At 38.9% G+C, this 26,582-nt stretch overlaps 1 protein-coding gene across 23 annotated transcripts in view; it reads left to right on the top strand.

Annotated features, from left to right (window-relative positions):
* The window catches only part of ELMO1 (engulfment and cell motility 1), a 523,658-nt gene that overhangs the window by 156,909 nt on the left and 340,167 nt on the right, over positions 1-26,582 (top strand). For all 23 annotated transcript variants that reach the window (XM_008536086.2, XM_070616266.1, XM_070616275.1 and 20 more), the window contains 3 exons: positions 4,003-4,172; positions 13,677-13,712; positions 24,779-24,878. In XM_008536086.2, the coding sequence (XP_008534308.1) occupies positions 4,003-4,172; positions 13,677-13,712; positions 24,779-24,878 (306 nt within the window). The remainder of the gene's footprint in view (positions 1-4,002; positions 4,173-13,676; positions 13,713-24,778; positions 24,879-26,582) is intronic.

Here is a 26,582-nt window from a genome sequence, read left to right as displayed (position 1 = left end):
GGTCCTCTTTCTGTCTCTCTAGACATTCCAGGCTTGTTCCCCCTGTTCCTCCTTGGCACTATCCATTCTTGTTGCCCAGACATCTACCTCCCTCTTTCTCAATGTGGTTGGCTCCTTCTTGTCAATCAGATACATACGTGTCACTTCCTTAGGCTGCTTGTCCGTGAAAACTGCCCTGTCTTAAAAAGACATCAGTCACTCTCTATCACATCTCCCCATTTTAGGCTTTGCTACACAACTCGTCAGTATTTGATTTCTTCTTATTGATTTGTTTCATTGTCTGCCCCCTACCTTGAGGATGTAAGCCCCAGGAAGGTGAGAACCTAAGCTGTCTTGCTTGTTGCTGTATCTCAAACAGGCAGACCAGTGCCTGGCTCAGAGAAAGCCTTCCAGAAGTATTTGTTGAATCAGTGAGTGAGAATTCTGCCTTTGATTTTGAAGGAGCATAGATTGGAAACAGATAACTGTAAAGACTTGTCTGAATATAGGCCAAGTAAAATTATATGCAGAGTAATCTTCAGCAATAACTGATGCCAAAAAAATAAGCTTTGCTTACAAAACCTTGATTTTAATAATAAAACTTTTATTCATGCATTATTTTTAATAATAAGAGTTTCATATCCACATTATTTAGAAATTAGAGAAAGTAAAAAGAATACATATCTCTACCTGTTCTGGTTCCAGCTGGAAAAATATTGCCTTAAAAATGTCCCAGAGGATTGATGTCATGTTTGTGTTGGGGCTCACACTGAGGACTAACATCTATGCAGCGCCTTCTCCTGGCAGACTGGGATGAGGGTTCCTGCCCACCTGAGAAACAATTGGTGACTCCGTGGGTTGGAGAAAACTTCAAACGTGATCTCATCACAGTTTTTCAGTGTACTGGTGGGGAAAATGAGGCCGAAAGAGGTTAGAAGTTTGGTCAGGCCTCAGAGCTAATTAGTGACACAGCTGGAAGTAGCCCTGGGTTCTCGTCCTAGTTCAGGGAGCTTTCCACCACAGCCCACCAAGCCTGCCACCATCTCATGAATGATATGTCCCCTCCGGGGTTTACTTCTGTCTTGAAACCAAGAGGAAAACTTACCTAACAGCAAACACCGCAGGAACTCTACATTTTTATGAAGAATTGACTCCTTAGACGATGGTACCCTGGGAAGGATTAAGGTCTGCCTTGCAGGATAGGAACACCATCATGAAAGCAGGGCACATCGATTTCAGGCACTGGATTGAGCGTCGGAGGGGTGGATGGCTCCATACAAACTTCTCAGGTCATTGCACCCATCAACTGAATGTTGCTGTTTGACACAATTTGGAGGAGCCTTTATTACTGTTATTGGGAGTGATTCCTTGGCTGAGACCCCAGCAAGTCAGAGTATTGCTTTGCCATGCTGATTGTGACTGTCTTGGTAAAATGTTTTCTATTTCCACAACAGGAACTCATTAGTCGCCCTGGGGTTTGAGACTCTTTAGTCTTAATTCCTCTGCTTGGAGCAGTTGTCCTTTTCAGGTTTCTGCTGTCAGCTCTCTTCATTTCTCTTCTTTTAAATTAATTACTTCATTAACTTTTAAGTAGGTAACATTTCAAACACATACAAAAGTGGAAAGAATGGTGTAATAAGTCTCATCTATCTAGATCTTGTGATTATTGACTTATACTTTTCATTTTCTTAGCAAACATTCCTGTTGAGAAGTGTACACTTTTAAAAGGGCAAGTAGATTGTCTTCTTGGTATAATAAGCCAAGGGGGCTCGTTGTGCCCAGCTGGAGAAGATGAGGTGATAATTCGAAGACAGAATCAGAGCCCGTGTACCCAGTGGGGCTGGGCTGCACGTTCCATCATCACTGTGAGATGCAGTATCCTCAGTGTTTTAGAGCTGAGGGGTCAGTTTAGGACTCAGTGGTCCTCAGCATGTGACTCCAGGATCAGCAGCATCAGCAGTACTGGGAGCTTGTTAAGCAAACAATTTAGGGGACCCTACCCCAGGCCTACGGAACCAAAAACTCGGAGTGGGGCCCAGGGATCTGTGTTTTAAGAAGCTATCCAGGTGATTCTCATGAGACCCACTGCTTTAGAGTCTGTTCTCCAGAATCCAACTGCCCAAGTTCTCTCTTAGCTCCAGCGCTGACAAGCTGTGTGACCATGGGCAAATTACTTAACTTCTCTGCACTTCAGTTTCCTTTGTATAATGAAGATAATGAAAGCACCTATTTGAGAGGACTCTTGTGCAGATTAAATGAATTTCTTCCTGAAGGTATTTAGAATGGTGGCTCATAAAGTGACTTATTACTAGTATTAACAGCACCAAACACTATTAGTTAGCCTTAATAATGACAGTGAAGTAATTGTTGAGTACTCATTATTATCATAGTCTCTAGTAAATGAAAACTTCCTGCTTGAATTCCCTATTTTTCAGGGAATTCAAAGTGATTGACTTGGGCTAAATATTATATGTTAATGTTAATGTTAATGCTGTATATACATTTGAAGATGTTAGAGAATGGTATATCTTTGAACAATTTTAAAAGATGAAGTAATTCTCGCTAGCTCTCCATTCTCCCTTTTTAAAAAATGGAATTTAGGGTTTGAGCGATTTGTCAGCCATCTGGGGGTCAGTGAATGAGTAGGGAAGGTTCTCGTTCTCCTCTGTCTTCCCCTCCTTCTTCTTTTCTAATTTCTGACGCTTAGTGTCAGTTTTTGGTTATAATTAAGTGGGAAACCACAGTATGTCTCTGACCAAGTGATGGGGATGTGGGATTCCTTCCTGTCTTGGGCCCTGAAGAAGTGCATTGGTTTCCCTGTAGAATCCCTTCTCTGCGCTACTTCAGGAGAAGCGAGGAGAGCTGAGCCGGGAGGGAAGGGTCCTAGCTGCAAAGCCCGCTGGGACAGAGTCCCTTTGCTCTCAGTATCTGTGTGGATTCCCTTCCTCCATCCTGCAATCTGAACCCTGTTATCGTTCACATGGGGCTCCTCAGATATTTCTGATCAGTTTCTGTTCAGGAGAAGATATCTCATTTTGGGGCACAAATACTCCCTCTTCCCCTTTCTCTGCAATATAACGAGTTTCAAAGGAGAAAGCAAGAGGCTGAGAAGGAGACTATGAGGATGGCAGACTACTTCAACCACTGCAGTTTTGAGTTAAATGATAGCTGCAACAGATGTTCAGTTGTTTCTGTTAAGCAAAAACACAGGCAGAAAAATTTAGTATTTTATTTTCTTACTGTCTGCCCCAAGTGAAAGGTAGATATGAAAACCTTTACTGAGTGAATGAGAAATGTAGACTACACATTATTATCCAGAAGTTCAGCTGCTCCAATATATTTCTATTCCCTCTGTCTTGCATGTAGAAGCCAAGTGCAAATGCCTTAAAAAGGAGAAGTCTAATTCTAGGCAAAGCTACTAATTTGGTTTCCTAATTATTTTGTTTTAAATTCGTGCAGTAAGTAGGCAATGCATGTGAAACACATGTTGTGGCAAAGTGAAATTTACAAGCATCATTGTGCTGTGCTGGAAGATTTTCAGAAACCCAGAAAGATTGTTTGGGTGTCTAATGAAGCTTTTGAACCCTGTGTGTAGGCAGTTATTACTCAGAGTATTGACTGAGTGGGTGAACATGCTGTATAAATTTGTATAATTGCTTAACTAAGCAAATAGCTTTTTGTCATTTATAGATAATAATTTCTTTAAGAGATAAACATTTTCCCCATTTACGGCACCGCCACACCCGTTCCATTTCTGGGGTTTTACTGTTCTTATGCTCTTGCTTCTCCGAGAGATGGAAATATGGGCACTGTCAAAAGAAGGCAATAGATTCCCATCATGAAGTTAACAGAAATTGCCTGACGGTGGAGTCATTATGGCTGGAAACCAGCCCTTGTCGTGTAGTATGCCTCGAGTCTTGTGCTTTTGGCCTCTGTATCTTCGTTTCTCAATGAGACACTAATTTTTCATCTATTGTGGTTTCCTCTGTGAAAACTCTTCCCTTTGTTTTTGTCCCCAATGAGGCTCAAAACGCCCAGCAGCTCCATGAACGCATCCAGTCGTCGAGTATGGACGCCAAGCTGGAAGCCCTGAAGGACTTGGCCAGCCTGTCCCGGGATGTCACGTTTGCCCAGGAGTTTATAAATCTGGATGGCATCTGTCTCCTCACACAGATGGTCGAAAGCGGCACGGAGTAAGCATCTTTTATCCAGACTTCCAATCTGTCCTATTCTTCCCAGTGTTCTAGCTATCTGTTACTTTCCTTATACTTGTGATTTCCAGTTTGAAAGACCGGAAATTGACTAGGCTCAGGAAAAAAAACGGCTTCTTAAGATAGTGCCTGGGGAGTGGGTTTATAATTTAAGTATCCTGCATCTTCCACCCACCAACTAGCTAGTATCTAAGACTAGGTAGAATTCCATAAAATATCTGAAACTTCAGATTTATAAGGAAAAATATTAGGTCATTATCTCTAATGACCTTTGCAACACTGAAATTACAATTCTACAAAATATAATCTCCACATCCCTTGCCTATCCCCAAAAAAATTTCTCTTCCCTGACTCCAATAAAAAAAAAATTAGAATGCCTCCTTCTGTTTCAGTCTTAAACCAGGTCAAAATAACATCCCTGAAGTAATTTTTTTTAAATTAACTTTTTAATGATGAAGTATATGTCTTTAATTATTTAAAATAAAATACAATAAACATTTATTAAGTACCTACTGTGAATAAAATAGTGGAAGTTGGGGAAAATTTAAAAGGTGTGAACCTTGCCATCTAAAAATTTATGGAGGCAGAATTCAATTGAGGTATACTTCCTCCTGAGGGCTGGGAGTCTAGAGGTTGGACCAGTTACATCTCGTGAAATCTTACAGAGTGGGTGCCAGTGAAGGGGCCTTGAAGGAGTTTGAGTTCCGTCCTGAGCAAGGAAGGGATGGGCATTTCTGACCGGGGAGCTCACTTTCTCAGGAAAGACTTTGATTCTCTGCTGTGATTAGGGAGTATAAGGAGCCAGATGAGTCTAGCTCTTACGTATGTGGACAGATAACTCCTCTGACCACTGAATGTCAGGGTAGAGTCCACAGGAAGCTGCTCATTCCCATATGGTCGGGTGCTACAGGCACAGACTATTAGAGCACGTTCTTTAGAACATATGAAAATGCTGAGTCAGTTAATTACATATTCATATGCTAAATTAATAATGTGCAGAGTTGGGATAGCTATTTATTAGGAAAGAGTAAATATCATTGAGAATTGAGGTTTAAACCTGGGTCATTTAAATCTCTCTCTGGTACCTGGTGATTCAGAGAATAAACTGATGACTCCCCACGTTGGAGACCTGTCTCAGCCCACTCCCTTCCTTCCTTTCTTCCTTCCTATCTCCTCCTACACTTGGCATCGTTTAGTCTCTGCATTGGCACTAGTGAAAGATTCTTTTTTTCCCTCGTTCAAAGAGAGGATGTTTTATAACAGCAGGAATATCTCCCATTCAAGAATGTTCTGCAGAGTTTGGAGTTGGGGGTCTTACCTCACAGACAACTAGAGAATATATCTAAGAGACTGAACAGGGGAAAAAAAAAGATTGAATCCAAGAGGACTAGAAAGCAGGCTTGGATGATCTGAAAAGGGTCAATTGTAGACAAGCGTCATTCATTTTTTTCATGATGGCTAAAACTGTGCTCATTAAATTTATGGCGTACGTCAACTTGGAGTGGAGCAGGAAAACAAATTCTGGGTGTTATCAGAATCTAAAGTGCTTACTCTAAATTGGAGTAAGCTAGCTCTAACTGGAAACAGCTAGAGGAAAGTCAAATAACAATAGATTTAGGGATCCAAGAGGCTTGACCAAAGAAAAGGAGAAAAAGGGTTCTGTCTGCATCAGAAGCCCCAGGCTGAAATCTAGTGTGGAATGTGTCAGATTCTGCATTCCTCGTTACCAGTGAGCACTGGAGAGTGGTTGTAATTACAACACCTTCGCTGGTAACTGGAGAGTGGTTGTAATTACAACACCTTCGCTGGTAACTGCGGCCAGCTTCATGTGGTTGCCAAACGTGGTAGGCCCTGCTCCATGCCCACCGCTGCTTCTGGCAGGACAGCGAGCTGTGGGCGCCTCTGCCTTGGTCATACTTATAACATGTTAAATAAAAATGTAAAAATGCCCCATGTTTCTTGATTTATCTAAGTGTCAGTTATTGGTGTATCAAAGGCAATGCATTAGAACCAGTCATAATATGATCTGCTAATATTAAGTAGTTCTGCCACAGACACCTAGGTATCCAGGGGCTTAAGCTCTCGAATATTCAGAATGATAATTGTGTCAATATTTCCAATTGTAATTACAATTACAATCATAAATGCATTGAAAGCAGAAGTCCATGTCATATGCATCCTGAATAAAGGGCTGGGGCAGAGCTCCAGTACCTCCAGAGGCTGGCAGTTACATATTTTGACAATGGGGGAAAATACATGCTAGGAGCTTTAGTTTTTTGGTTTCTCATTATATTTATTTGCTAGCACTGCTGTAACAAATTACCGCAGACTGGGTGCCTTAAACAACAGAAATTTCTTTTCTCAGAGATCTGGAGGCTAGAAGTCCAAGCTCAAGGTGTTAGGAGGTTGCCTTCTTCTGTGGTCTCTCTGCTCAACTTGCAGACGGCCGCCTGTTTGCTATGTCCTCATACATGGTCTTTCCTCTGTGTGCACGCATCCCTAGTGTCTCTTTTTGTGTCCAAATTTCCTCTTCTTATAAGGACACCAGTCTGATTGGATTAGGGCCCACAGTAATGGCCTCATTTTAACTTAATCACCTTTTTAAAGGCTCTATCTCCATATACTGTCCTATTCTGAGGTACTGGGTCAGACATTCAACATATGAATTTGGGGGGGACAAAATTCAACCCATAACACTCATCAAAGGGACACTACCACTTTTGCTTGAAAAGAAAAAGAGTAAAAACTGATACTCTGCATGTGTTGTCACTATTATTACTTTTAGTTGTGCCATTGCCTCACGCTGTAACTCGTCTTGACCTATAGAGTGGCCCAAGAGAATCACCATCCTTCAGACCGAGGACTGGGGACAGCAGGTCTGAGTTAGAGCTCCGTGTTGCACATGTACACTTGAGAGAATGTCCATACTGAATGTACTTCGTGTGAACCACAGTAATTGAATTTCTTTTTGTAAAAAAGTACAGCATACATACAAATTAATATTTTAACTGTTTATAATCTGTAAGCCACCCCAATTTGTTACATGCAGCCAAGTTTCAGACAGATAAATGGAACTCGAGGCCAGATCTCGGGTGAGTTCTGTTTCTGATTTGTCGCTTACACTTTCCCATCACTCCGTGTTCCTGGGAAAGAATGATGTCTCTCTGGATCATCTTTCGTGCCCTCCTCACCATTTACATAAGTTCAAAGTCAGGCTACTTTTGGAGATGGAGGAAGGAGGCACTGGGGCTGCCCAGCCTCCCGCCTGCCTTCTGCTGGGTCCTGCAACTCATCCTAAGAAACTGCTCATTTGATGCAGCTATTTTTCAGATCTTTTGCTCCTATTAAAAAGAGCAGACATTTTTTCTTCTAAGGAAACTTGTCTTCTCAATTAAACTTATAGCAAGACTTTAATTAATTAACAGGGACCTTTGGAATGGAAACCACACAAATTAAATAGAGCCTGCAATTTGGAAGGCATTTGGTCAGGACTCCTGGGCACACTTCCAGCTGGGGAAGGCAGAGGTTGCCTGAGCAGGACTTGTGGAAATTTTTAGGAAACACTGAAGAAATGTAGCTGGAAGTTTTCTCCTTACTTTGAGCTCTAATGAGATTCAAAGGTTACTCGCCTGCTGGTTATTACCCGAGGCTGAGTTTTTAAAGGTCTCTCTCCAGCTGGTACCGGGAAGGGCCATGGGGCGAAATTGGCAACAAAGAAGCAATGGGGACGTGTCAGTCTGGCAGAGCACAGCGTTTAAAACCTGAATTTAATTTTTCCATCTTTGTGGAATTTTGAGATTCCATTCCTGGTTTCAGCTTGAAACATGGGTTTGGAAGCAAAGTTGTAGGGAAAAGTGTTGCCCCAGGTTGAGCAAAGAAATGGTGTCGGGTGAGGAACATTAAGGAAGGGACAGTGTTAAAAAAAAAAAAAAGATGGATATTAAAAGATTTCTCAGAAATGATACGTTTTATTTTATTTGAAAGAAAAAAAAAGTACCTGCAATTCTAAATCCAATGTTGTGAATAGCACTGCTTTTCTTCAAGTTTTAATAAAACACCGTGTTCTTTGTCTGTGCCTCTGCGCACACAGACAATTGAACAGTTCGCCCTGTGTCCTTCCACTGCTGATCAGTCAGAAGAACAGGGGGAACCTTTCCAAGAAGGGGCAGGATCCTTATAGTTTCCTTCCCATTTGGCAATGTGACAGGAAAATTACGCTGTTGGAATATGAGTAAGCTGTAGCACCACCCTGGGCAGAAAAGTTAAGACTTTTCTGAAAAAAGTTAAATTTGTGTATTTACAGAAAACTCAGACAGTGTTTTTGAATTAACTTTCTCTCCTTAATTAAAAAAATCATATTTATTGTTTAAAAAATAAATGTAGATGAGAAGAAGGAGGAAAATAAGAATCATTTGTAATCCACCTTTCTAGAGACAAACATTTTTAACATAGTGGCATATATCCTTTTTGTATTTCTTTAAAATACACACATAGGCTTTCCAAAAGTAGAATAATAATATTTATACTCTTCATAGGCTGCTTTTTGTACCCAACAATATTTCCATGTAATTAAATATTATTTCCCTCATCATTTTTGTTGTCTGAATATTATTTTATTTTTAAAGATTTGTTGAGGTACAATTGATACACAATATAACATGCTAATTTGAAGGATATGCACAGTATAACTAACCATTCCCCTGTTGTTGGACATTTTTATTGTTTTTAGGTTTTTAAATGATCAGGAACATTCTCTAATCAGCTTTTCTTTTAGCAAAATTTTTGTGAATATTTGAATTATTTTGTTGGGAAAAAGATCCTGATTCAGAGGTCATAGACATTTTAAAGCTATTTTAAAATAAGAACAACCCCACAGCTTGTTGCAATGTCCTAATTATACTTTATCATTCACGTAGGAGTGTGTCCACTTCTCACATCCTGGTCAATACTGGGCTGATGTTCCCTTAAGGATTCAGCTTTCCTAAGAAAAATAGCAGTGAGGTATTTGAGGGGTTTTCACTAATCTGGGGAATTTACAAGTATTTTTCATTTGCTTGGCTGAAGTCATTTCTCCAAAATTTGGCCCTGTTAAGAACAGTGGAAAGAATCCCATCGTTATTTTAGAGATATGTAAAGCCCTTAAGTAATTGTCTTAAAAACAAATAACATTAATTGAACAAATTATTAGTCCCCTCCCCATTCTGTCATACAAATGACACAGATGAGGATGTTTGACTTTGTGTATGTATAGTTATTTGTGTTTGTGTTTATAGAAATTGTTGTCATTATTTACTTACACACGAATAGTTTCATATTAAACTTTCACTATTCAGATCATTTCCCCATGGCCGGAATCAGAGCTGAGCCTTTCTTAGGAGAGTGGCTCTTTCTTAGGAGATGTGAAAACTGAGGTATGACATGAATTAAGCACCCTGAATGTTGTCTTGGCTTTGATGTTGCCTAACACCTCCCTTGAAAATGGATTTGTAGGTTGATTTGTTTAGCAACATGTATACTATTTGAGTGCTAAATATTCCTGACACTGGGTTAGGTGCATGGTGGCAGCAGTGTGTGGGGAAAATACAAAGATGCATATGACAGTTTTGGATTATGTGTAACCTTTTTTGAAATTTTGTCTCCACACAAAAGATGAATTTCTTTTTTGAAAGTAATTGTGTTGACCTCCACTGACACGGATTATCAGCACTAACTCATGCTCTTGCTTGTGAGAATTCAGTGTCTCTTATAAGTCTTGGCTGTTGTGGAAGGTCCAGGCCAGGCCAAATTGGTCAGCGACTCACTTCAGAGCTGCTAAGGGCAGGTCATACTGTGCATGTCCTGCACTTCACCTCGGACAGAGGCCACGGGGAGGAGCAAGCAGCCCTCCAGACAGAGCCAAAAAGAAGCTGCTCTGTGTGGTCTCTGGGCCCCAGCTGTGATGGCTGCGGGGCCTTCCCAGCTCCCTCGGCCTGCTTCCCTGGAGCGTGCACTCCACACAGCTTAGGGAGTTCCAACTGGAACAGCTCTTCTGGGGCCCTGCCAGAAATTTGCATCACAAACGCCAAAGGGGCCAAGCGTCTTGGGCTTTGTCAGGGGTTGTGTGGCAGAAAATTCCTTAAGCTGGATCTCCCCCCTCCCCACTCCTCCTTGTTTTGTCTCTTGTGTCTTTGTCCGTCACTCTGGTAATGGAAAAGCGAGGGGGTCACACAGCCTGTTTAAAGAAGAGATTATCTTCTGCTAGGGAAAAGAATGCTGTATGTTGGGCTAAGGTGTGAGGATTCTGGCTCCTCTGAAACATCAGCCTTTCCAGAATTGTTTGTTCCTCTGGTCCTGTTTCTTTAAAAAATGGGTATATGGAGAGAGAAAGAGAGAGCCTTAGTTAGGAAAACAGACATCACAACAAAAAGTCCCCCTTTGCTTATGCTTAATCTGAAGCTAAAGCGAGGAAGTTGAGCATAAGAAGCACTGTGACTCAGCACTGAATTTCTCTCTGCACTCCCGTTAGGAGAACTTTCCAAGGCCAGGGTCTGCTATGGGACGTGGAGCATATAGAAAAACCCAAAGCTGCTCGGGCCCCAGGCCAGAAAGCTATTTTGAAAACTTGCAGTGACTGTGTTATATATTACACACACACACACACACAATGTATTTCTTTTGAAACCATCGTGTTAAAAGATGAACTGAGGCATTTTAAAGATTTTAAGAGTTTATTTGAATAAAACTCCATTAGAATGGGTCAGGGCCAAACTGTAAGTGTTTAGGAGCTGTCAGCCCACAGGAGCCCTGAGAGGAGAGACTTTTAAAGAGAAGAGGCGGAAGCCAAGCAAGGAACGCATTGATTGACTATAGCTTAAAGCCTAATTGGCTGTTGGTGATTGGTTGTCCCTAGGTTTTGATTTTATAACCTGGGACATTTACAGGCTTAGGTTTTGGTTTGCTTACACGGGTCACCAGGGCATTAGAGCCATACTGGCCTCCTTGTGTAATTATACTTTAACAGTTCCGAACTTAATGGAGAAGTGGCAAAATCCGGTTTCACCTTGTCCCAGTTTTGTCCTTTAAACAAAGCTGTAACTCAAGGTGGCACCTTGCAACCAGTTGTCTTGTCTTTTCCTAATCTCTTTCAATCTAGAACCATTCCTTAGTCGTTCCCTTCCTCTCATGACTTTGGCACATTTTAAGATTATAGGTCAGCCATTTTGTAGAATATTCTTCAATTTAGGCTTGTTTAAAGGTAATTCATTAAAGGTAATTTTCAGGGAAAGATAAAAGCATAACTCACATACAGATATAAAATTGAAAACATGTTAAAAGAATTTATTTTACTCGTGTGATATGAGGGAACCCGGCAGATGTTTTAACCATTTCAAAGGAAAAGTCAAAGGGCACAAATTTATATGGAGCAAAGGAATGTTGAAATGAATTGCAAATGGAGACAAAACTGGTTTTTCACTGACAGGGAGGAAGTCAATTCAATCACTACCAGACAGCACAAAGTATATATATCCATGAGTTACCTACAACTTGAAGACGTCAGGGATGGAATCTGAACCCAAAAGAGTATGTTATAGACACTGCTTAATTTCCCCTTGAAACACTCATTTTTTTTTTCTATAGACTTATCCAGTTTTCTCTAGTTTTAGACCCATATTATAGGTCTGTGACTGGAAACTCACAGAGGCTTGTGTTTTTTTCATTGCATCTATTGATGGCACATGATGTCCCTTTGTCTTATTACTGGTGTTCACTTTGAGCATTTGATTAAGATAGCGCCTTCCAGATGTTCCCACTGTGATGCCTTTTCCCTCTTTGTAATTAATTAATAACTAATTTTAAAGTAGTTACATCATGGAAAATGGTACAAATCAGGTTTGTATGTTTTTCCCCAGAGATTTGGTTCTTCAGCAATCCCAGCACACCACTCTTTAAAACAATGTGGATTTATTCATTCCTGTTTTACTCAATGGGCTATAATCTATCAGTATTATTATTTATTTTGATGCTCAGTCTGCACTAGATTTGGCTGTAGAAGCTTCTTCAAGCTGTCTTCTGTGTCCTTTGACCTGTCTCCCATTATTCTTTGAGCATTTCTTTACTTTCTGGCTCAATAAGATGTGCCGGACTTATCTAGATCTTTCCTTGCCCTAACTCGGGCAGGAGTCATTTCTCCAAGGAGCTCCAGTTCTTTTTAGATGATGGTAGTGTTTGGCCCTTGCAAGAGGGCCCAATCTCTGCTCAGTCCTGCCTCCCAGTGGCCACCGACTCCTTTCACCCCACTCAATGGCTTTTTGAAGGAGAAAAGAAGGAAGATAATAAATATTGTTTTTATAGAAAGGCAGATAAAGGAGAAGGAGGGGAGGAGAAAGAAGAAGATCTCTTTATATACATTTTTAACCCCCCAGTTTTACCAAAGACAAGATCTTATCTTCTCGTGGTCAGTTAGGTTTCTGAAGTGGTTACATTTTATGTGGTTGAAAATATGAAACTTCTGAAGAGCCAAATTATTCATCAGCCGTTTGTCGAGTACCTACTCTGCCTGTGCCTGACATTGTCATAATGAGTCACAGTGCTGAGCCCCTGCCTTCAGGCAGGTGGAGGGACAGTGAGATGTCCTAAGGAATACAGCTCCTGTGTCCTCAGCACATGCAGACGGGGGTGCCACCTTCACTCTGACCAAGAAAGGGAAATCAGAGGTCAGAGATGCTTCCCAGAGAAGCCTAGAATCAGGGGTTGGACTTAGCTAGTTGGACAAGGAGGGGAACAATGTTCAATATAGAAGGAAGAACATGCTTAATGCCAGAGAGATTTGGCAGACTCGAGGAATGGGAAGTGATTCGATAAAGTTAGAATCACTTTTGTTTCCTTGTCTTCTTGACCCCAGTTTTTAGGAAGCATAATTGTCCTTTCTTGTAGACAAGACTTGTCTATTGCACATATTTTTTTGCAGTCTACCATCCCAGAGTTCCATCTCTCATCCAAGAATATTGCAATGTCTCGTGAAGGCTTTTTTCTGAAGAAGTGATCTTTTCTCTCAAGAAAAGAGAAAGTAGAATTAGTGGGCTTTTTACCAAAGAAAGATAATCAACTATTTCTTCACTGCTAAGCATATACTTAAGAGCAACTGCTCTATTACTTTTTGGCTTCACTTTTTTCATTGAAAGTACACCCATTCTTATCTTTAGGGACTTTTCCCCCATTGAATATATACCCCTTCTGAGCCAGATGGAGTGTTCTTCTTGCGTTTATTCTTAAGTAAATGCAATAGGTTGGTCACAATAGTTTAATCCTTGTCTTTTGATGATTCTTATTGTTAAAGAACACTGATTTATTACTTAGAATAATGTTTTAAAATGAATAAAGTTCCCTTACTTCATGGCGATTCAATTGACCCTACATCTAATCCTGGGCTTTCCTCAAAATATGTAATTTGTGTAAAAACATTGCTTTCAAACACGTTCCTCACATGACTGTTTTTAAATTTTGCAGACGATACCAGAAATTGCAGAAGATCATGAAGCCTTGGTAAGAATTTATGATCAATTGATACAGATGATAAAATGCTTCCTTCTTCTCTGCATAATTTAAAACCTGTCCTCTGACTGATGGTATAACTGTGTATCTAGATATTTTGAGTAAGTGATTTTTTTTCCTTTTTGTTCTCTGTTTGTTGTTCTTATAATAAGTTCTGTAAAAATTTATTTCCCTTTTCTTTTTCCTTTGTGGTAGAAGGAGTACTTTCTGTTTTTAACCACAAAATGATCACATCAGGATTGCTACCCTTCTCCTAGAGCAAGGCTAGGCATAATTTTGTGTATTACTTTAAACAAATACTTTCTTTTTTGTGGCCTATGTGATGTTCAAAGTCCAAATCTTTGATTTTCTTCAATGGATCAGTAAGAAAAAGATCTATATTTTTAAAAAATATTCGGTATTGAAGTATGGGATGGAAATTATTTACTTTGAGTCTGAGAAAATGGTCAATCACATATCTGTTAAGTGAATTTCATAGTAATCATGTCAGGAGATCTCAGAACTTCTTTCTTAGAGTTTTCAATGCCTTTCTTATCCATTAAACAATGTGAGTCCACATAGGGTCTAACAACTCTCTACAGTAGGCTGAACAAATTTCCATTTTGCCAAATTGTTAAGCGGATATTTTCAGTTTGAGAAGGAAGACTGAACAGCATCTGAAAATGTGTACCTTATCTTTTAAATCTTCAGAGAACATCCTGATCACCTTCAGTGTAGGATACTGGTCTCAAGTAATTCATCTTCCCCTACCCCTCCTGCATCGAGAAAGTATTAGTTACAGTAACTCTTTAGTTATTAAATTCTAATAAAGTAGAAAGCAATATTGAGTTTTTAGGGTAACACTTCTTAAGTCTTATTTTGACATATATTTTTAATATAGTAGAAGTATTTACTGATAATGCTAGTAGAAACCATCTTTTCTGAGAGTTCACTCTGCCCTGGGCACTGTCTCAATGGTTACATTTATAGCTTCTAATTCACACGTATACCCACCACACAAGATCAGTAAAATTAGCATCATTTCCATGGTACAGAAGTTAAAATCAGGTGGTGGAGCTGGGATCCAAACTGATTTTTTCTTTGGCAACCTCATATAACTTGCTAATGTAGAGGAATTTTTGGCTCCAAAGCCACAATGATTTCTTAAAATTTGTCTGCTAACAGTTTTAATCTTTTGGTACGTAGGGATGTTGGAAGTGTGCCTAAGTGTGAACCATGATTTCTATCTATCAATCATAGCCAAAATCAATGTTCAGAGCCATGGTTCTGGTAATGGTGGAGTTAATCAGATAACAATTATAAAATCTGTACAAAATATTGTGAACAAAAATACCTAAAAACAACTACTTGAAGAAACTGGATAGCAACCTCAAGCGGACAGAAAGAAGAGGGAAGTCAATCCTTGAGAAGACAAATGGGCTTCAGATAAGATTTGTGTTTGCAGCTTTTGCTGGAGGATACCTGCTCATCCAGGTAGCATGGGGTGGCAGAAAGCCTCAGTCATGGTAAGTTACTAAGAGGAAATAGTTTAGGGCTGGCAGAGCAGCTAGATAATTAGGGGGAATCCATCAAAGAAGGGAAGCTCAGAAGGTATGAGACTCCATATCTACATATAAACTCTGTCCAGATCTATCACTGAAGCGTGAATATATGTGTGTGTGCATGTGTATGTGAACCCCACGGGACCTGGTAAAAACAGCAACTAGAAATGGAATGAATTGAGAAGAGATTTAAACTGCCTCTCACTGCAGAATTTGGAGTTTGTTTTTAGCCAGGTTAACTTCTTGATAGAACAAAAACCAACACTCTTCAGAAGAACCAGACTGAATTTTGAGCCTTGACAATGTTTCATTTCCAATGTTCAAAATACAATAAAAATTACTAGCTTTATAAAGAATAGGAAAAGATGACCCATACCTAAAAAAAATAAATAAATAAAGCAAGCTGTAAAAACTGACCCTGAGATGACCCAGATATTGGAATTAGCAGATGAGAAGTTTAAAGTAATATTAATAAATATATTAAAAGATTAAAGAAAAGCATTAGCATAATGAATGCACAGATGAGGAGTCTCAGCAGAGAAATGGAAACCATGAAAACTAACCAACTGGAAATTATAAAACTGAAAAGTATAATATTTAAAATAGAAAAGTTCACTGTATGGGAATAGAAGATGGCAAAAGAGACGGTAACTTTGAAGATATATTACTGTAAATTATCCAATCTGAAGAATAGATAAAATGAATAGTGAGTAATTGATCAATGAGATAGTAACAATTGATTTAAAATACACTTATTTGGGGGCCCAGAAGGAGAAGAAAGAGAGAATGAGGGAGAAAAATATTTGAAGAAATAATTACAGAAAATTTCCAAAATTGTTGAAAAACATAAATTTATAGGTCTCTGAAGCTCAGTGAACCCCAAATGGGATAAATAAAAAGAAAACTATACCTAGAAACATCATAGTCAAACTTCTAAAATCTAAAGATAAAAGTGATATTTTGAAGGCAGCCAGAGAAAAACAACTTATTATATTAAGAGAATAAAAATAAGAATGAGAGCTGACTTCTGATTAGAAACAGTGAAGGCCAGAAGGCGACATCTTAAAAGTGCTGAAAGAAAAAGAAAACTTGTCAACCCAGAATTCTTATCCAGCCTTTTGAAAATGAGGGTGAAATAACAACACTTTTAGATAAAGGTAAACCAAAATGGTTCCTTGTTATCAGATATACACAACAGGGGATACGAAGGAAGTTCTTCAGACCAAAGGCATATGACACTAAATAGAAATTGTGATCTACAAGAAGGAGTGAAGAACACTAGAAACTATAAATATGTGGGTAACTACAAAAGACAAAATACAGTTTTCTTTCCATCTTTAAAATTTCTCAGACTTCTTTAAAAGACATATGACTCTATAAAGCTAAAAGTATAATGCTATTTTGTAGAGTTTATAACATATGTAGACGTAATACATACAAAATAAGAACACAAAAGATGGTGGTGTAAAAGAAACTACAATATAGCAAGCTTCCTATTATATAATTGTCCCTTTGAGTAAACACTAATATGTTACGGGTGCATATTACAATCCATAGAGTCACCACTAAAAGATTAATGCAAAGAGGCATAGCTCAAAGTCCAGTGGAGGAATTAAAATGGACTAAAAAATATTTGATTACCCCAAAGTAAATAATAGAAGAGAAAGAGAACAAAGCATAGCTGAGACAAATAGAAAACAAATGATAAATTGATTGACTTAAACTTAACCATATCAATAATTACATTAAATGTAAATGGATTGATCACTCCAATTAAAACACTTTAGATCAAATTTGAAAAAGCATGACCCAGCTATACGCTGTTTATAAGAGACGTACTGTAAATGCAAAGGTACGTGTAGTGTGAAAGTGAAAAAGTGCATACCATGTAAATGCAAATAATAATAAAACTAAGTTGTTTTATTAATATCAGACAAAGTAAGACTTCAAGATAATATATTTTCAGAGATAAAGAGGGGTAATTCATAATCAAAAATGGTTGCCTCATTAGGAAAATATAAAAGTGTTTTATGTATATGTACCTAATACAAACCTTCAAAATTGACAACTAAAGAGAAAAATAGACAAATCCATAATCATGGTTGGAGATTTTAACACTCTCTTCTAATTGATAGGAAAACTAGGCAAAATCAGTAAGGGTATGGAAGATTTGATCAGCACTATAAAAGATATGGGCTTGTCATTTGTGTATAGATGATCCCACCCAACAACAGCAGAATACATATTTTTTTGAATGCACAAAAATCTTCACCAATATAGACCTTATGCTAGGCCATAATACGTCTCAAGAATTTTCAAATGACTGAAGTTATACAGGTTACATTCTTTAATCGTAAGGTAATTAGATTAGAAATCAGTAACAATAAAGTTGCAGCAAAGCCCCAGATGTTTGGCAATTAAAAGACACACTTCTCTTATACCTAGGAGTCAAGGAATAAGCCCAGGTGAAATTACAAAATATTTGAACTGAATGATAATAAAATACAACATACTAATCCAAAATTTGTAGCTAAAGCAGTGCTTAAAGGGAAATTTATAGCTTTAAATGCTTATGTTGTAAAAGAAGAATTGTTAAAAAAAAAAAAAAAGCAGTGGTGTAAGTTTCTACCTTCAGAAGCTACAATAAATAGGTGTAAATTACATAAGTAGAAAGAAGATAATAAAAAGAGCTGCAATCCATGAAATAGAAAAGAAATAAATAATAGAGAAAATTAAAGCCCAAACTGATTATTTGAAAATATTTATTAGGAAAAAAGAAGAAAATAATCCCAAATATCAATACTGGGAGTGAAAGAGTGAATATCACTACAGATCACACTGGTATTAAAAGGAAAATAAAGAAATGTTGCAAATAACTTTATGCCAATAAATTTTAAACTTCAGATATGAAATGTGCCAGCTGCAGAAATGCACAGCTTTGATTTCCCTTCAAGAAAGAATTTGCTAATTATCCCTGAGGAGTACAGTTAGCTGATAGCTTCTAGCTATAGGACATTGGAGACCCATGACAGCTTTCAAGCCAAGGCCAATCATAGCCTTTCTAGGCAGCCCCCAGTCAGCGAGCATGATGCCGGTACCAGAGCCTGGCCATCTCTCTCCATTGTGGGACTGCTCTAACAGACAGTATTTGTTCTGGAACTTCCTATTGGGTTGGCTGAGACTTTGTGGGGTCTACATCTACTTCCTCTCTCCATTTTCCTTTCATAGGCATCAGATCTGCCTCATGGTCTGAAGGTTTTCCATACCAAATCCTGCTTTGTGCCTCTTTATCTTTCATAGGCACTGCCTATCCTCCAATAATCCTCTTGGTCTGCTAACTCCATCTCAGCATTAGCTTCTCAGAGGACTAAACTGACACATCAAAACTGACTCATGATGAAATAGAAAATCTGAATACTCATGTCTATTAAAGTAATTGAATTCAGGGGCTGGCCCCGTGGCCGAGTGGTTAAGTTCGCGCGCTCCGCTGCAGGCGACCCAGTGTTTCGTTGGTTCGAACCCTGGGCACGGACATGGCACTGCTCATCAAGCCACGCTGAGGCAGCATCCCACATGCCACAACTAGAAGGACCCACAACAAAGAATATACAACTATGTACCAGGAGGCTTTGGGGAGAAAAAGGAAAAAAATAAAAAATAAAAAATCTTTAAAGTAATTGAATTCATTATCAGAAAACTTCACTTGGTGAAAACTGGTTATCCTGGAGAATTTTATCATGCATACAGAGAATACCAAATCTACACATGTACCTTCAGAAAACAGAGGAGGGGGAACAGTTCCCAATCACTTTATGAGCCCAGCATCACTCAGATACCAACACCTGAGAAAGATAATACAGGAAATAAAAATTATAGACCAGTCTCCCTAATAAACAGAGGTGTAAAAATCCCCAGGAATATATTAACAAAGATAATCAAGCAATATATAAAAAGGGTAATACATTCTGGCCAATATACTTTTATCCCAGAAGTCATTTAACGTTTGAAAATCAGTAACTGTGATTCAGTATTTAGCAACACAAAGGTAAAAACCTAAGGAGAAAAATCATCTTAATAGATATAATAGATACAGAAAAAGCATTTCATAAATTCCAACATTCATTCAGAAAAATTCTCAGCAATCTAGGAACTGAGGGGAAAAAAAAAGGGAATTTCCTCAACCTGATAAAGGCCATCTACGAAAAAATGCATGATACTTATTGCTGGAAGGCTGAATTTCCCCCTTTCTAAAGATTGGAAATGAGGTAGATATGTCTAATTTTGTACTTCTATTCAACGTTTTACTGGAGTTTTTAACCATGGCAATAAGTAAGGAAAGAAGTAAAAGACAGGATGAACAGAAAGGAAGAAGTAAAACCAGTTTTATTCATAGAAGACATTATTATCTATAGAAAATGCTAAGGAATCTACAAAGAAACTGCTAGATCTCATATTGAATTTAGCAAGGTTTCAGAATACAACATCAGTATATAAAAACAATAGATTTTTATACGTTAACAGCAAACTAAAAAATGTAATTTTAAAATTTCCATTTGCAAAATGTCAAAAATCATAAAAATCTTGGGAATAAAGTTAACAAGAGATGTGCAGTATGTATTCACTGAAAAATAAATATATTGCTGAAGGAATTTAAAGAAAAACTAATTAAGTGGAGAATATACCATTTTGTGGGTTGGAAGTCGCAAAATTGTTAACATAGCAATTCTCTTCAAATTAATCTGTAGGTTCAATGCCATACAATTTTTTTTTGTGTGTGTGAGGTAGATTGGCCCTGAGCTAACATATGTTGCCAATCTTCCTCTTTTTATTTGAGGAAGATTGTTGCTGAGCTAATCTCTGTGCCAATCTTCCTCTATTTTGTTTTGTGAAGTGCCACCACAGCATGGCTTGATGAGCCATATGTAGGTCTGCACCTGGGATCCAAACCCGCTAACCCCAGGCCATCGAAGTGGAGCATGCAAAGTTAACCATTACACCACCAGACTGGTCCCGCCGTAAAAGTTTTTATTTTTATTTTTTTGCTGAGGAAGATTAGCCCTGAACTAACATCTGTGCCAGTTCTCCTCTACTTAATATGTGGGTTGCCACCACAGCATGGCTGACAAGTAGTGTAGGTCTGCGCCCAGGATCCAAACCCATGAACCCAGGCTGCCTAAGCAGAGTACACCAAAGCCAACAACTATGCCACAGGGCTGGCCCCTCAATACAATACAATTTTTTGAAAAGAAATTACAAGCCAATCCTAAAATTTAAAAGAAATGTATAGGACCTAGGATAGCCAAAACAGTCTTGGAAAAAACAACAAAGATCAGCAAAGTTGGAGGATTTCATTAACTGACTTCAAGACTTATTATAAAGTTAGTTACTATACAGTATGATATTTGTGTAAGGAGATAGACATATCAGTGGAATACAATAAAGAGTCCAGAATTGATCCACAGTTAAATTTTCAACAAAGGATCCCAAAGAATGTTTGCTGACATGTCATGCTCTGATTCTGAAGGCTAAGAGAATGTCTGAAGGATGGTTTAGAAATCCATATATTTCAGTGTGTGTAAATTTTACTGCAAACAAAAGAAAATACCTGGAGAAACTCAAGGGGCAGGGTGAAACTATATTCATTAACTTTGGCAATTAAGGATATATTCTATATGATTTATTGATAGCTTTAAAGGTGGCCTTTCTTTTCTTTTTTCCCCACTTCTGTCTTGGGCATGTCACCCAATAGAAATATTTGGAAGCACTATTCTTTTATAAATTTAAATGCTTTGAGATTGGCTGAATTTTGTTGGAATGAAGATGCTCTCTACTGAGCTGATGAGAAACATTTATTTGAATCGTTCCAGCACACATGGTGTGTTGGCTGTGACATGGCTCTCAACCAGCATGTAAAGTTTGCAGTTGGCTTAATTTGTGGCAGTCAGTACTGCAAAATCTTTAGCTTAGCACTTTATAAAAAACAAATACACCAAACAAATAAAAAGGCTCCTGCATGTGCCATGTGGTTGCTTTATATTTGTAATTCTTTTAGCCTTGACCTCCTGCACCCAGCGTTGATTTCAGAGATAGGGCCTTGGCACCTGCCTTCACTCTTTGGAGCCTGAATCGCTCCTGTAAGAGTGGAAATAAGCGTCTATGTCAGGGTTGGATAAGAGCTTTTATGGTTGCCTCATTTGAAATGAGGTAATTGAGTCCTTTGATTTGCAATGTAATAAAATTTTAGCATGGCCATCTTTTCCGTGCAACTGAGGTTTTAAAGTTAGGTTTTGAAAAAATTCTCCCTCATGGAAACCTAGTATGCCATCCAGCAACCAGTGAATTATATATGTTATATATGCACTATGTATGTATATAGCGATATATGATATACATGATTACATATAATGTATTTTATATGTCTCATATTGTGGTATATCTATATAAAATATAATTATATATTAAAGTATATAAAATCTATGTATAAAATATTGTTATAAAATAATAACATTTATATAAAATAGAGATATAAATTATATAACATTTATATACAACGTTAAGAAATGGGCCAAAAGAGCAGTCCTTCCTCTGTGCGTCTTGGTGTATGATGCAAGGATGCCTTTCTCTCACTTATCAGTCGTTCACACTGATGGAGGCAAAGCACAGACAGCCCGGTCTGCTGTCTCAGAAATGGTGCTCCACCGTCTTAACAGCCGTGCAGACTGAAAGTCTGGCCCCAGAGCAGCCTGGAGATTTGGAAGCCAAATGATACTCTTTCTCCTTCTCTCTCTCTTTTTTCCCAGGTCCTTGCAGCCTGTCTGAGGAGTCTGTAGGCATAGTCCTGGAGCTTTTGGGAAGAGGGATTATCCACAGATGTTACTAAGGCCATTTGAATTATGGGTCAATTGAATGGGAAACAGCTATTTTGTCTTCAGATAATTAGAGAACATAAACATAATTTGTCTTTTGTTCTTTGCTATTACTGAAGACTAATAGCATCTCTATTCCCAGTCTCAAATAGCTCCAGGGACTGTAAAGAAGAGTTTGATCCCACTAGTGTGTGCCTTCCAGTGTCCCTGCCTGCCCTGCGGCTTGTTCTGTTAGTGAAGACGTTGAGGTGGTTCTTCTGCACTGTGTGGAGGCCGTGGGGGCCGTCCTCCCACGTCGTGTAGTGTATAGGAATGTTCTGCCGGTTGAGGTCTTTTAGCATGCCAGGTATAAGCTAATGGTAACGATTAGTTATTATAATTGTTTGTATGGTTTATATATATATTATAGTTATATATCTGGTTGTTATTTTTCTTCTTTTTAAGTAAAAAAGTATATATTACCTAATGTTGTTTACTACTAATACTATACATTATTATGTAATAATGTTTTCACAGTAATACTGACGCCTACCCAGTCTATTAATAAATCTTACTAATTGCTTTTGCTACCTGGCTCTCTTATTTTCCTGAGGCAATTTGCTTTTTTCCTTTTTGCAGTCTGGTGTTTGAATTTTCTTGTGACTCATTGTCTATGGAAAGAGTCATTCTGGACTTTTTGTTTAACCTTTCTTGCTACTCTTTTGAACTCATTTTTCACCTGTCTTCCTACTCTTTTTGTTCTCTCTTTCAAATAAGTTTGAGTTTTCCGGTTTTGGCATTTCTTTTCAGAGGCGTGATCCTCTGATGCCATCTAGGGGCACCTGTAAGATTGTGATTGCGTGTCTGTGACTGAAAAGCCTTTTAAAAAAAAAAAAGTATTTGCTGCTTTTCTCTCTGATGTAAATGGTTGGGCTTTCTTTGAAGCATTTTTTTTTTCCCCTGGCTCCAGGGACAAAGAATCCTTGACAGAATAAAGGCAAACATTTGAAAATCATGGACTTTGTTTACCTATTTAAAATATCACTTTTGCATAATGATAACAGCTAACGCTCATAGGCTGCTTTCTGTCTGCAACACACTGTTCAAGGGCTTTCATAGCTTGTTTCATTTCCCCAACAATCCTCTGAGTTAGGTATCACCACCACCACCATCATCATCGTTCCCGTTTTTCATAAATGAGGAAACTGAGGCATAGAATGTGTTAGTAACTTGCCCACTTAGAGCAGGAGGGGAAACCTCTGCTGTCTGATTGCAGAAACACCCCACCTAACCATCTCTGTCCATTGCCTCTCATCCCCTCTGGGCTCCGGTGGCTTTGATCACCGTCTCTTCCTGAGAGCCACTTCCTCTTTTGTGGGTTTCTTTTCAGCATCACAGCTGCTGAGGTGATGCAGAATTTCCAAGGTCGTTATTGAGACTGGGCTGTGAACACTAGGAAGAAGGGAAATTACGAAGCTGTTTAAGAGAAATATGAGCCTATTTCTATTCTATTAATCGGCAATAGATGGGAAGATTCAATTTAAACATTTTATGAGACTTTGTGGTGTAGCAATTGTGGCATATATGTGTCCAGATTAAAAATCTGAGCAACTAACTTTATTTTTTAAAGATCAACCATCTGCATCAGTGGAGTTGCCTACAGTGTAGAAATGCTGATGGGCGTATTTCAGTGCACTTGAAGAGAGAGTACTTATCTTGAAAGTGTTAAGTCAATATTTATTATGATGATAATTTACAACAGAGGTGAGTTTCTCTAAAAGATTCTGAGTGTCTGTTAAAGTGTTGTTTTGAAAGCACCTGAACCAAGAGATTGTCTGGTAAGGGTCTTGGGTGGAGCTGTTTTAGACGGCCAGACTTTTTTCTCTGAAGCCTGCCTGATCTCTGTTTTTCTAGCTCACACATTAGACCCTCCGTACAATCTTCAGAATCGCAGCAAGTCTATGGCCCAGAGTCATCATCTCCACAAATATTCTATAAAGCCCGTTAACTAAAGATAACACGCTGGCTAGTGTAACATAGAAATGACTATGCTTACGTACATATATATTTGTATCTAAGTGTTTGTGTGTGTGTGCGTGCTCATCCAACACACACACACACACACAGATATACAGAGACCGTGCAAACCCTTTGCAAAGTGCTGACACTCTTAATAACACTATTTCTAATCTTCTCTATTGAGTATCCATGGATAATAAGGGAAGCCCATTGCCCTCTCTTAGTTGCCCTACCTTTCGTTTACTGAGAAGCTCTTCTTTAAGCTATCGTTTGCTGACGCTTATATGCTACACACTATATTGAGTACTCTACAGGCAGCGCTATGGTTAAATAGACACCACTAGCCAGTTTTTCAGCTGAGAAGGCAGAGGCTCAGAGAGGTTAGTGAACTGCCCAGTACAAAACAGCTCGCCAGAGTGAGAGTCAGAAGGAGCCCAGGTCTGTCCCACTGAGGCCCTGGCTCACCTCCGTGAAGCCAGTCTGCCTCCTTCCGATTAGCTCCCGTTAACAGTTGTCTGTGGCGCGGCTGCTTATCCCAATGACCGTTTACAATTCTGCTTGTATTCATTTTTCTAAAGCTTTCCCACTTCTCTGTCTTTCCTTGTGCTCAGCTCTTGGGCCCATCACCATTATGCCTCCCTGTGTTTTCCAGCTTTGGAGACATGCTGTCCTTCACCCTGACGGCCTTTGTAGAGCTGATGGACCATGGAATAGTGTCCTGGGATACGTTTTCAGTGGCATTCATTAAGAAGGTAATGCAGATGTGCTTCCCTAGGCTTAAATGACTTCTTTCGTTCGTTGATATTTTTCTCTGCCTTGAGAATATCTTATAGTTGTCTCCTTTACTTGTTTGTGTTAAAAGGTAGGTGGCGTTTTGATAGTATTATGTTATGTGGGGGTCAGGAGGCCTAAATACTATGTGAAAAATGACATTTTCTCCCCACCGGGATCATAAGGGATTGCACAGGAGAAGCCATAGTCAAGAGAAATCAGTGTCATGTTGCTAAAACCAAAGAAGCGTCTGCTGAGTCCCTGTGCAGGACTCTATTATTCTCAAGACCTAAGTGGAGTTCCACCGCTCCTCATGAACCTTCTACCCTCGCACCAGTGTTCAGGAAAAGGGAAAGAGGCAAAGTGCACTGATTCCCTACATGCCTGGTTCTGAAGCCGGGATATAAGGGAAAGCAGTGTGCCCGAGTCCGTGCCTCCTAGGCCAAGCAAGCCTGCTTACGCATAATCATGGTGCAGTAAATGTCTCTGAGATCGAATAGTTTGATAGGTTCCTCCTTCTTTAGGAGGAAGCTCATAAAGGGCCAGGCAAAGGTGGACCTGGTGTGGGGAGAGGGCAGAAGAACCCCACCATTCCTTGCAGCTGACTTTCAATAAAGACACAGCTGCAAACTTACAATTCTGTTTCCAGACTTCTAACAAAAAATAAATAGTTCTGACTTTATAACTGTTAAATGTAGTATTAAATCATGGATTATTATTATTTATTTGTTAACTTATTTTTCTTCTCTGTATTTGTGAAACGGTTTGTGAATATATTGGCATTTTTCGTCCTCCTGTTGTATTGTATGAAATGTTTGGAATTCATAAATTTGCTAAGTATAGATTCCTGGGAAGGGTTATCTAAAATAAAGAATTTCAGAGAAGCTGTGCAAAAGGGGGAAAATCAAGGCAAGATCCATTGTGTCACTTGAACTTTTTAAACCTTTTATTTTGAAATCATGGTTGACTTATAGGAAAGTTACAAGAAATAGTACAGAATGTTCCTGTATGTCCTTTATCCAGCTTTCTCTAATGTTAACATTTTGCATAATGCTAGTACAATTATCAGAACTAAGAAATTAACAGTGGCACAATACTATTACCGCTGTTTGATGTCACCAGTTTTTCTACTGATGTCCTTTCTGTGGTTAAGGACCTGATCCAGGATGCCACGCTGCATTTAGTGATCCCGTCTCCTGCGTGTCTTCCAATCTGACAGTTCTTCGGTTTTTCCTTGTCTTTCATGACTTTGACAATTTTGAAGAGTACTGGTCAGTTATTTTGTAGAATATCCCTCAGTTTGTGTTTGTTTGATAGTTCCCTCATGGTTAAATTAAGATTATGCATTTTTGGCATGAATACCAGAGAAGTCATGCTTTGCCCTTCTCAGCGCTTTGTACTGGGGTATGTGGCGTTGATATGTCCTATTAATGGTGATGTTGACCTCGATTACATGGTTGAGGCGGTATCTTCTGGGCCTCCCCACTGGGAAGTTATCCCTTTTCCTTTTAAAGTTAATCAGTATCTTGCGGGAGATACTGCCTTGAATTGAATGGCATAGGAGAACCTCTCGTCTGTCGAATGAGGGTGTTGGGAACGCCAGCCCTGCAGATTGAACGCCTGCATGATGTTGCATATTTATTTCAGACAAGAGCTGGTTGGACACCCAGGGCCTTCTCGACATG

The sequence above is a fragment of the Equus przewalskii genome, chromosome 4, assembly GCF_037783145.1.
Source record: "Equus przewalskii isolate Varuska chromosome 4, EquPr2, whole genome shotgun sequence".
In the NCBI taxonomy this organism is placed as follows: domain Eukaryota; kingdom Metazoa; phylum Chordata; class Mammalia; order Perissodactyla; family Equidae; genus Equus; species Equus przewalskii.
Note: the sequence above shows the minus strand (reverse complement) of the source record. Positions and strands in the feature narration are given on the sequence as shown.